Here is an 11,879-nt window from a genome sequence, read left to right as displayed (position 1 = left end):
TCGTGAGAAGGTGTTAGAGGGATGGTGAAGGAGTAGGTAAATGCATAGAAGCATAAAGAATGGTTGGTAAGGGCTTGGAGGATGGATAGATGGATGGATGGATAGATGATGGATGGATGGATGGATGGATGGAGAAAAGATGGTTAAAAGGATGCTAGATAGGTGGATTGATGAATGGGTGGATGGATGAATGGGTAGGATGAATGGGATGGAGGATGGATGGATGGGTAGGATGAATGGGTAGGATGAATGGGATGGTGGATGGATGGATGGATGGATGGATGGATGGATGGATAGGGTGGATGGGATGGAGGATGGATGGGTAGGGTGAATGGGATGGTGGATGGATGAATGGGTAGGGTGAATGGGATAGTAGATGGATGAATGTGTAGGGTGAATGGGATGGTGGATGGATAGATAGGTGGATGGATAAATGTGTAGGGTGAATGGGATGGAGGATGGATGGATGGGTAGGGTGAATGGGATGGTGGAAGGATGAATGGGTAAGGTGAATGGGATGGTGGATGGATGGATGGATGGATGGGTGGAAGGATGAATGGGTAGGGTGAATGGGATGGTGGATGGATAAATGTGTAAGGTGAATGGGATGGAGGATGGATGGATGGGTAGGGTGAATGGGATGGAAAATGGTTGAATAAAAGAGGGTAGGCTGGCAGAGGGATGGAGAATGGACGGTTGGAGGAAAGATGGCAGACTGGATCGAGTCTAGATGGATGGAGGGTGGGCAGGTGTTTGTACGTGTGTACGTGTGAAGGCTGACTGGTTGGTGGACAGGTCACGGAAAGATGGCTGGACAGAGGATGGACGGATGAGTGGGTGGGGTGAGGGCAATCTGCACTGTGCAGGGCTCAGATGGGCGGTTCTGAAATGCCCCGGGTAGGAGGATGTTGGTGGCTGCCCACCTGCAAGGCAAGCCCACAGGCATGCAGGGCCCTTCATCACCCACCGTCAGGCCCTGTGAGCAAGACGCTCCTGGGGGGGGGAGGGGGGGAGGCCCTGCCAAGGCTAATATGCACGTGCCTCAGGCCACACCCCACGAGAGCCGTGGGTTTACCTTCTCAGGTGCACACGTCCCTGAGGAGCCCGGCACACGAGGACCGTGCAGGAAGGACACCAGCTGAGCCCCGGGGCTTCAGCAGTCCGTCCTCCTGTGCTTTAGAATCTGCTTCTCGTCCTCAGGGGGCAAGGGCATGCCAGTCCCATCTCGGACACAGCCCCCACTCTGTGCGGTCACGTTTTACTGCGAAGGCCCTGCTGTACCAGCTCCCGCCTGCCTCCCCGTCTTGCCCGGGTGTCGCTAGCCCCTCTGCGCGGGCCCTGGCCGTGTCGGGTTTCCAAGAGCACCAACCTGATGGGAGCTGACTGCCTCCTCTGTCTCTACCCAGCCCCACGCTTTGCCTGCTGTACCAGGTGACAGGGCGGGTGCAGGCACAGGGCATGGGGGCACGTCAGCACCCACTCTGGGGTGGGAAACCAGTGTGGGCTGGGGCTGACAGGGCCCGGAGGTCTGAAGGATGGAACAGGAGCATAGATGGCAGAGGGCCGGTGTGGTAGTTACAGAATCTGTTATCAATTTGAGAGGACCAAGAGTGAAGGGGTGGAGCTTAGCCTGTCAAACAGGTCGCAGCTTGATGACCTCATTTGGAGGCGGGACACAAGCTCACTCCCTGGTGGACATTCCTGAGGATAAGACACGTGGAGCTAAGCTAGAGCCACGTGGAGACCCCTGCCAGTGCTGAGATGCTTCCACTGCCACAGGATTCACAAGACTTCCCACCCACTGGCCTGTGATCTTCCTGCATTCGGCCTCATTGCATGTGTTTCGTGAGTCTGAAGAGGACTTCACAGATAGTTATCAGGCATATGGGCTAATCTCGGACTTAAGAACTTGATCTGGACTGGGCTGGGATGTTTTCTTAACGTACAATTACTCTTTATACAAAGCTCTTTCTTATACACACGAGTGTCTTCATGAATTTGTTTCTCTAGTCCACCCAGACAAACACAGTCAGCCAGGCAGCCTGCAGCCAGAGGGAGGTCCTCTCTCAGAGAGCCATCCCAGCTGGTGAGGTCACCCCTGAGGCACCCACCTGGGAACACTGTGCAGATACAGCAGGAGGCGGGTCAGCTCGGCACGAGAGGCCTGCTCCCCAGTCCAGGATGGGCCGCCTGTGCACACCTGCACCACCGCCCGGCCGCAGCGGTCCCGAGTCCCTGTGGGGACAGAGACGTGATGAGTTTGGGCTGAGTCTGGGGGACCCATCCACAGAAGACGGGGCTGCTCACCTGGAAGCATCACAGCACCCACATGCAGCAGTGCCGATATGTCACCCCACGCCTGACCGGGCGCCCCAAGTTCGGGGGTCCCGGCACCCTTGGGGCCCAGCAGCTTGTCAGAGCAGGTGCCAGGCACCAGTCCCGGGGAGCTGGTGGAGGCGAGGGGAGCACCTGCCAGGAAAGACAGAAGTCTGTGAGGGGAAGCATCCCACCAGGAGGCAGGAAGTCCCCAGTCACCCAGAGCCCGTCCCAGACCAGGCTCAGAGGTTAGGGAGGAGGAGGCCTGCACACAGGAAGGGCAGGGTGGGGGTGGGACACGGGGTGCCCCTGGGGAGGACAGAAAGCAAAGCCATGAAGCACCCTGTGGAGGAACTGCTGATGGAAAACAGATCAGCGCTGCACCTTCAGCCAGCTCACAAGGAAAAGGTTTTGCAAATTAAATGGGTCAACTCCCCCCAAACCCCCCAACTATCATGACCCCAGTTCTACCTTACAAATCCAGCTAAACCAGAGCATGTACACAGGTACAGATAAGAGCTCTCGACACCGAATCCAGGACAGGTAAACCCCTCAGGACCAGTAATGGAAGTAGCAATACCATGAGGGTAGGGGAAAGGTGGAGAGGAGAAAGGGGAACCGATCACAATGATCAATGTGCAATCCCCCACCCCCACCCCAGAGGGACAAACAACAGAAACGTGGGTGAAGGGAGAGAGCGGATGGCGTAAAATATGAAAATAAAAGTAATTTATAAATTATCAAGGGTTCACGAGGGAAGGAGGGTGGGGGAGAGAGGGGACAAGAGTTGCTGATACCAAGGGCTCAAGAAGAAAGAATATGTTTTGGAAATGATGATGGCAACCTATGTACAAATGTGCTTGATACAATTGAGGATGAATTGTTATAAGAGCTATATGAGTCCCCAATAAAATGATCTTTAAAAAAAAAAAAAGAGGGAGAAAGAGAGGCCGTTGGGGGGATCTTCCTCTGAGGCCCGAGGGCAGTTAGCCGTCAGCTCAGCAACACTGACGCCGGAGGAAATCCCGGGGTCCCTGAAGGTCCCTTGAGGGAGACCGGCCATACCTGGAGGCACAGCTGCCCCGCCTGGAAGCAGGACGGGGATGAACGATCTTTAACGATCACGGTTTCCATCTTGTCATTGGGAGCGGCATGGGGGCAAGTCCGTCTCCACAGCTCACCCAAGCCTGGGACCAGTGTGTGGGGTGTGGGCTGTGCATGTACCTTCCACCTCCTGGGGGCTCTCCGGGTTCCCCACGGCCACACAGCTGCCAATGGTTCCCGTGCCAGCGGCCTGACCCCCAGGGCGACCCTCGGGCTGGTGGCCTGCTGGGTCACTGGTCTCCTGTCGGGTCTTGAGTTTGTTGCTAAGGGGGCTCCGCAGGGGCTTGTCCCAAGACCTGGACCTCCTGGATGCTGTGACTGCTCTGTCCGTCTGCAGGTGGCTCTCCCGGGGCGTCCTCTGCACAGGGCTGGTGGCCACCTTGGGTCTGGTGCCTGGGGTCAAGGGTCTGGCTGCTTCGCCCACAGCCTCGTCCAGGAGGGACTCCTCGGAGCTGGCGCCCAGAGGGACAGGGTTTCGAAGGGCTTCCACGTAGGACTTCCGGAACCAGCGCCCCCCAGAGCCTGGGCTGGGCCCACCAGCATAGAAGGCCTCGGGGCTGCCCCTCCCGTCCAGGAGCCCCGGTCCTCCTCGTGGCCCCCCAACACCTTCGTCAGAGCTCTCCCTTGGGGCCGGGGGGCCTCGGCCTGGACACCCGCTGGGGGGCTGCAGGGTGGAGGTGCCCTGCTGGGAACGGGGACCGGCCATGGCCGGGGTGGGGGTCTCCGGGACGCTGTGGAGCTGTGGACGCTCAGGCCGAGGGCGGCCCTGTGGGATGAAGGCCGGGTCCAAGACCCTGTCCCATTGGGCGCAGTGGACACTGGGGCTGGTGGCCAGCAGGCAGCTCTGCAGGGGGAAGCTGCCCTGCACGGCGCTCACCGGCTCCAGGAGCTCTCCTGGGAAGACATGGCCGGACATGGCCACAAGGACAGGGACATGCTCCTGCCCTGCCCTTGCGGGAGGGGACCCGCCCCAACCAGCTTGGCTGCCAGTAGGTCCTTGGCCACCACCTGCATGTGCAAGTCACCGGGCCCAAGCTGGACTCCTCGGGGAGCCACCAGCTGCACCACCACCTTCTCTCGGACACCTGGTGGCCGACTGGCCTGCAGTATGCTGGGCCTGCGACAGAAGACAGGAGAAAAGCCAGGTTAGCAGGCAGGGACAGACTGGACAGACCACCTGGAGGCCCCAGCAATCTAGCCTCAACATCCCCAGGTCTCCACACCAGATCCTGCCTAAGAGTCCCCGTCATGATTTCTCAGAGGGGTCAAGAGCCAGCCCAGCCGAGCTCACTGCCCCTCACAACCGAGGGGAGGGGAGCACCTGGGCCCATAACCCCTATTACCAGCCCTCCATCCCCAAACATACCCCATGAATGATCAAGCCCCTTCAGCAGGGTACAGCCCCACCCCTGTGCACAGGACAGCCAGCTAGGGCTACCCCTGGGCTTGTCTGTTTTGGGGGGTGCAATCCAGCCCCCCAGTTTAAGAAAACACCCACCCCTCAACTCCGCAGTGACAGTGCCCTCAGTCTGCGTGCCCCCCAGCAGCGGCCGGGCCTCTGGGCTGCGTGGTGTCGGGTCTCAGGGCGGGCGCTTCATCTCCACACCCAGGGCCTTCGGACAGCCTGTGTCCTGCCCCGGGCTGTGAGCTTGGCATCTGGGAGGGGCTGGGCTGGTGGGGCACCAGCCCAGGGTTCATGCCAAGGTGGTGCCTTCAGCCCCTCTGTATTGCATGCAGCCTGGCTGCCCGCCTCTCTCTTACTCTGCATCCCTCCCAGCCTGTCTCTGTGCATGCGTGTTCCCTCTCATGTGTCTCTGAGCCTCTAGTTCTCTTTCTATGTGTATGCCTCTTTATTTCTGTCTGTCTGTCTGTCTTTCTCTGTTCAATTCTCGCTGTGTCTCAGCCTCATTTCTGTGTCTCTCTCTTAGCCTCTTGACTTCTGTTTCTCTCTGCGTTTCTCAGCCTATTTGTCTCTGTATCTCTTTCTCAGCCTGTGCGTGCGTGTGTCCCTCTCTATTTCTGTCTCCCACGCCAGGGTTGGGGGGTAGGGAGCTCTATCCGTGGAAAGGTGCAGGGCAGGCAGGTCCGGGCCCAGGAGCTGTGGCCCAACGGAGCCTGGGCCTGTGACGTGGCGACAGTGCCCTGGGATGAACAGCAGGTGGCAGCAGAGACCCGCGTTGTCTGCATCTTGGGCAGAAAGGAAGGGACAGAGGGGAGGGAGGTCTCTCTCCACAGGCCCTATACCTAGACGTTGTGTTAGCATCTCACAAATGCCCGGGGTCCCCACACTCTGGGCCCCAGGATGTCAGGCACTAAGTCTAACTCTAACCCTGGGGGTAGGGGGGCAGAGCAGCTCTGTTCTCGATCCCGGGAGCCCGTTGTCACCAGGCCATGCACAGGGTCAGACCCACAGCCACCGGGCTGGGCTCCCCTCCCCTCAGCCAAGCACAGGGCCCACGTGCATGCCAGAGTTGGGGATCTCCACCCTCCCGGCCACCCCTCACCACAGGGGGGCAGCCTTCAGAGGCCTGATGTGGAAAGGAGGGAGTGTCCGCACTGCCATGTGGCTGGCCCTCTGCCTCCTGTTCCCCACCCCGACCAGACACAGTGCCCACACGGCTGAAGCCTGGCCCACTGCCCAGCAGACAGGCAGGGAGAGGTGGCTTGAAGCACTCGTCCCAGGGAGTCTCCTCCAGGTTGGACAGCGCCATGGGCCCCAGGGGCGGGGTGGGGTGGGGTGGCAGCGAACTGCCCACGAGAGGTCAGGCACCAGTTGCCTTTCTCTGAGCCTTCCCCAAGGCTGCTCTCCTGACCCCGAGAGCTGGGGCAGCCCTGGAACTAGGGAAGGGGTCCGAGGGGCGCTGACTTCATGCCCCACACCATCCTCGGAGCCCCATGCACCCCCCAGCGCCCACATGCTCCCTTCTATGGTTTACCCAAGGCTGAGACGAAGCGAAACTTTTCTGCCTTAAGATGAGATCATGACGAATGTTCCCACAGTTCCAAACACCATCAGGGGGCGCAGTGCATTGGGCAAACCTCTTTGGAGGGCGGAAAAGCAGGGACGGGCCTGACCCAAATCATGGTCTTTTCAGTGGCTCCGGATGCCCGTGACAGTGGGACACGGAATAAGGAAGACGGCCGGATGCATGACGGTGCTGGGGAGGAGTCGGAAGCCCCAGGGATTGCCTGAAGAACCACACCCCCTGTCTTGGAAGGACAGCCAGGAGACTCCCCAGAGGCAAGGGTGGGGCTACTGTGGGTACGTGGTCAGTCCCTGGAGAAGGACAGACACCACACATGACAAAGTGGAGGGGCAGCGAAAAAGATGGATGGGCACAGTGGCTACAATGGGCTCACACTGCTCTGGCAGGCGGGGCCACCCTGAGTCAGCTCACCACCACAAAGCTGGGCGCTTCACTCTCTCGGCCTTACTTGCCTGGGGGGCCTCACGGTTATTCCGTTTCCTGGGTCCCCCCCAAAAAAACATTCTCACCGCATGACGTTCTCGCGGACCACCCAATGTTCTCTGCCCCAGGTCCCCCTGGAGGTGCTAGGTCCCCTTCCACCATCCTCCTGGACTGGGGACCCCTCCTGCTGCTGAAGGTCTCCCACCGGCCTCCTGCTGCAGGCGCTGCAGCATCCTCTGTGTCCTCCAGCCGGGACGAGGGCGTCACAGCTACCTGAGGACCGTGGCTACTGTGGCCTCACAGAGCAGGTGGAGGACAGCGAGCGTGCTCTGGACATGGGCGTCCAGGGGCTCCCCGTCCTGGGACAGATGGGTGCAGATGCACAGGCCAGCTCCGCAGGTCCAGTGTTCACACCCCGGCCCCGGTGGGTGTGGATGTACCCAGCCTGCAGACCTCACACTCTGCCCTGGAGGCTTGGGGGGGGGGAGGGGGCTCAGGGATTGAGGGTGAGAGAACACCAGGCGCCTCCCAAGCCCCCAAGCCCAGCCCCCCAAGCCCACACCTTATGCTGCACTTGGAGATCGCCCTGGGATGCGGCCACCTGCCGGCCCCACGCTCCTGGTCCGACTTGGCGGACAGTCCGTAGCCACGCAGCCCTTCCTAATCAGGCGGGACAGAGAGTGGGGTCATGAGGGCTCAGTCCTGAGACCACCTGCCCACTCGGCCACCCTGTCTGGTCTCCCGGACCAGCACATTTTCATGCGATGAAGGAATTGCTTTCTGTTGGAAACTCTGAGGGCTATTTCGGGATGTGAGATTTCCTGAGGAAATGCCAGCAGAGGGTCCAGGGAAATGCAAGGCTGGGAATAATGAGTGGAAACCGAAAGGGCTAAAAGCAGGACCCCGACATCTAAGGACAGCAGTTGTCCTCAAAGTTTCCCTGGACGATCACCAGCATTCCCAAAGAAGGCGGCAGCAGGGCAGGGAGAGTAGCACGCAGGGACAACACACACTCAGACTGGCAACATCTGTGGGAGGACAGGAAGGAGTGGTCATTCATCCGACTGTGGTCCCCAGGGTCAGCAGTTTTAAAGCAGCAGCCCCTCGGAGGAAGGAAGACGATAAAGAGCCATGGTCTGGGAAACCCAGAGGCGGTGCTGCCCTGTCCCCTCGGGTGGCTGTGAGTTAGCATCCACGGGTGGGAGTGAGTTTGTTCGCTTTGTGGGAAGAGACTATGGAGAAGCAGCTCAACACCAGCCAAAGTGAGGCCAATGTCCAGCTTGTGGACCAGACCGTCAATTGCTCACATGCAGGTTCAGGTTAAAGCTGAAGAAACTAAAACAAGTCCGTGGGAGTCTAATTATAGGACCCGACAGAATGCAAGAAATTATCGAACCACAGTATCGATGTCTCACACAAGTAAGATTTTGTTGAAGATCACGATCTACTGCAGCAGAACGATGACAGGGGCTGTTGGAAATTCAAGGTGGACTCAGAAGAGGACGTGGACGCAGGGACGGCTGCTGACGTCAGGTGGACCTTGGAAGAATGCAGAGAATACCAGAGCCATGTTTCCTTGTGTCTCCTTGACTATGCAAAGGCATTCCACTGCGTGGACTTACCAAGCTATCCACAGTCTTGAGAAGAATGGGGATTCCCGGACACTTTACTGTGCTCTTGGGAAACCTGGACCGGGGTCTGGAGGCAGTTGTGTGACCAGAACAAGGGAACGGTGCGTGGTTTAAAATCAGGAAAGGTGTGTGTCAGGGATGTGTCTTCTCACCACTCTTGCTCAGTCTGTATGCTGAGCAGATCATCAGAGGAGCTGGATGATACGAAGAAGAAAATGGGATCCGGATTGGAGGAAGGCGTAGTAACGACCTGCAGTGCGTAGAAGACGTGAGGACTTAAAGCATGAAGCACGTGCTGACGAAGATCCAGGGCTGCAGCCTTCAGGATGGATCTCAACTCGGTGTAAAGACGACCCACATCCTCACAGCTGGACCAGCAGCCAGCATCATAAATGGAGAAAACACTGAAGTTGTCAAGGATTTCACTGGAGGAACCCCAGTGGTGTGAAGGTTGGATCACAAACCATAAGGTCAGCAGTTCAAAATGACCAGCCGCTCCGAGGGAGAAAGGTGAGGCTTTCTACTCCCACAGAGATTGCCCACGGCGTCGGAAACCCCCAGGGTGGATCTGCTCTGTCCTGTGGGGATAGTGAGTCGAATCGGCGCTAAGGCAGTGAGTTTGTTTCGTGAGTGAGAGGGTTTCTTGCTGCCTGGTCCCACAGTAACACTCATGCACACAGAAGCCAAGAACTCAAGGGCTGCCAGGCTCGGGGCAAACCAGCTGCACAAGGTCCCTCGGAGGGGATGAACAGTGGGGGTCACACTGCGGGCCAAGGGGTGCCAGACTTAAACCCTGGCATTTTCTTTTCTTTAACAAATCATTTTATTGGGGGCTCTTGTAGCTCTTATAACAAATAATCCATGCATCAATTATATCAAGCACATTTGTACATATGTGGCCATCATCCTTTTCAAAACATTTTCTTTCTACTTGAACCCTTAGTATCAGCTCGGTTTTTGCCTCTCTCCCCCATCCTTGATAATTTATAAATTATTATTTTCATATCTTACACTGTCTGCTGTCTCCCCCACCCACATTCCTGTTGTTCGTCCCCCTGGGGGGAGGGTTGTTTTACATCAGTCATTGCTATCGGTTTCCCCCTTCTCTCCCCACCTTCCCCCTCATTACTGTTCCTCAGGGGTTTATCTGTTCCGGATTCCCTGTGTTGCGAGCTCTTTATCTGTACCAGTGTACATGTTCTGGTCTAACCAGATTTGTAAGGTAGAACTAGGGTCATGATAGTTGGGGGAGGAAGCATTAAAGAGCTAGAGGAATCTTGTAGGTTTCATCGGTGCTACACTGCACCCTTCCTTGTGACCCTTCTGTGAGGGGATGTCCAGTTGTCTACAGATGGGCTTTGGGTCTCCACTCCGACCCCCTCGTTCACATCCACGTGTTTGTTTTGGGTCTTCTGATGCCTGATACCTGATCGCCTCGTGATCACACAGGCTGGTGTGCTTCTTCCAGGTGGGCTTTGTTGCTTCCCCAAGCCCTGGTATTGCCAAGCACCTCCATGCACACGAGTAAGAAAGACCAAAGGAGAACATGCCGCATTCGAATCATGGCGGAAACCATTGAAAGCCTCACGCTGTGGTTGACCACGGCCCCTGTGCCTGAGCCCCAGGATGCAGCCACCGGGCCAGCCCACCTCGCTGAGGGGCTTCCTCTTTGTTTTCATCGCCCCTCCACTTGACCAAACAGCATGTCCTTCCCCAGGGACCAGTCTCTGCTGACAACATGCCCTTCATAAGTAAGAAGAAGTCTCGCCATCCTCGCTGGCTCTAAGGAGCAGTCTGGCTGCGCTTCTCCCAAGACCGCTCTGCGTCCTCTGAGCAGTCATGGTGTGCGCAATGTTCTTCTCCGGAAACACGCCGTGGTGGTGGAGGAGGCACCCCAGGCTGGCTGAATGACAAACGGGCCTGTGTTGGAGAAAGGTTGTTCCTGACTAGTTAGGATGCCCAGGCTCCAGCTCGCAGACTCCGACGTGGTCTCAGAGAGACCCGTCGCTGGGGAAGGGCACGATGCTTTGGTGAAAGAAGATGGCTTGCAGGGACAGACGCCGTGGCTGCCACGCGGCTCACACAGATCAGCACTCCAGAGGAGGGGCAGAGCCCGGCGGTGTTTACTCAGTTGTATGCAGCCGACACAACAGCACCTCACCAGTCAGGATTTACCACGCCCCGTGCTCGCCTGCACGGCTGTCTGTGACTTCTCTCACCCACGGTCACCTGGGCACACTCAGGTGTGGCCCACCTTGCCCACTGCGGCAGAGCCCGGTGGCCAGGCCGAACTGCATGGCCCCAGTGCCTGACACTTCACCGGAGGGGGGGGGGCTGGACAGAGCAGGCAGATGGGCCCCACCTCACTTCTCCTGTGGCAGGCTGCAAGGGCCTGTGTCTTCCCCGCCAGTCTCCTCACCGGAGAGGGGAGGGTCTGCCACCACAAGTAGATGGGAGGCCCCTCCCTGGCCCCTCCGGCTGACCTCGGGGTGAAGACGTCAGCCCTGCTGTCTCTGGGCTCCAACTCCTGGTAGTGCCAAGGCCAGTGCATGTCTCCCGTGGCTTCCACCGACCTGCTGGGACCTGCGAGCGATGGGCGCCGTGGACGGTCCCAGCCCCCAGCCAGCGAAGGGGTAGTGGCCACTCCTTCTTCCTCTCCAGGTCAGTGTGCTGACATGTCTCCAAGGGGCCCCTCACGTCCCCAGGGACCCCTGCTAGCATCTGCACCTCTGTGGGCCCTCGGGTAACGGGGAACATGCCGAGGACCTGCAAAGGTAGAGGCGAGCAGGCCCCTCCCAGTGGACGCACCGCCCGACGACCAAGAGAAGATGTCGGAGGCCAGAGGACCCCTCACCCCACCCGAGGCCTCGCAGTAGGGCTGGGGGCGTGTGGAGACCAAGAGACACTGGTCAACTCGGCCCAGACCCAGGGCCTGCTCAGCCAAGTTCATAATCCTGAACAACCCCCGAATTTGTGTGGAGACGTGTTCTTGGGGAGACCACCCAGGGGCTGCCTCTGCAGCAGCTCCACGCCCCCAGGACATCTGTCCCTGGGGTTCCCAGGGGGCCCCGTGCACGTCTGCTTAGAGATCAGATGCGGACTCTCCAGGGATTTCACTGAACGTAACCCTCTCCCTTCTGCAGAGAAGCCGGAAGGAGAGCAAAGCTGGTGCCCAAGGATCAGCCCTGAGCTCACAATGAGCTTTTCAACCCAGGTCACGGCCTGACCAGGCCTGCACCCACCTTCCTCCTGCAGACCCTGCGGGTTTCTCTCTAGGGCCTGACCTTGTAGGGTGCCTCAGGGAGAGGCCTGGTGGTCCAGCGGTGAAGCACTCGGCCGCTGACAGGGAAGGTCCGTGGTCTGAACCCACCAGCCACTCCGAGGGTGAAAGATGAGGCTTTCTACATCTTTAAAGAGT

At 58.5% G+C, this 11,879-nt stretch overlaps 1 protein-coding gene across 1 annotated transcript in view; it reads right to left on the bottom strand.

Moving 5' to 3' along the window:
- PLEKHG4B (pleckstrin homology and RhoGEF domain containing G4B) overlaps positions 1–11,879 on the bottom strand; it is a 58,173-nt gene that overhangs the window by 35,507 nt on the left and 10,787 nt on the right. The window contains exons 3-12 of the mRNA XM_004698405.1: positions 11,316–11,415; positions 11,035–11,227; positions 10,716–10,775; positions 7,393–7,490; positions 7,289–7,303; positions 7,104–7,189; positions 4,386–4,537; positions 3,541–4,314; positions 2,308–2,469; positions 2,112–2,235 (exon numbers count right to left, since the gene is read on the bottom strand). Of these exons, the coding sequence (XP_004698462.1) occupies positions 2,112–2,235; positions 2,308–2,469; positions 3,541–4,314; positions 4,386–4,537; positions 7,104–7,189; positions 7,289–7,303; positions 7,393–7,490; positions 10,716–10,775; positions 11,035–11,227; positions 11,316–11,415 (1,764 nt within the window). The remainder of the gene's footprint in view (positions 1–2,111; positions 2,236–2,307; positions 2,470–3,540; positions 4,315–4,385; positions 4,538–7,103; positions 7,190–7,288; positions 7,304–7,392; positions 7,491–10,715; positions 10,776–11,034; positions 11,228–11,315; positions 11,416–11,879) is intronic.

Source organism: Echinops telfairi, unplaced genomic scaffold (assembly GCF_000313985.2).
Source record: "Echinops telfairi isolate 266 unplaced genomic scaffold, ASM31398v2 ScPeMD7_7469;HRSCAF=8507_1, whole genome shotgun sequence".
Lineage (NCBI taxonomy): Eukaryota > Metazoa > Chordata > Mammalia > Afrosoricida > Tenrecidae > Echinops > Echinops telfairi.
Note: the sequence above shows the minus strand (reverse complement) of the source record. Positions and strands in the feature narration are given on the sequence as shown.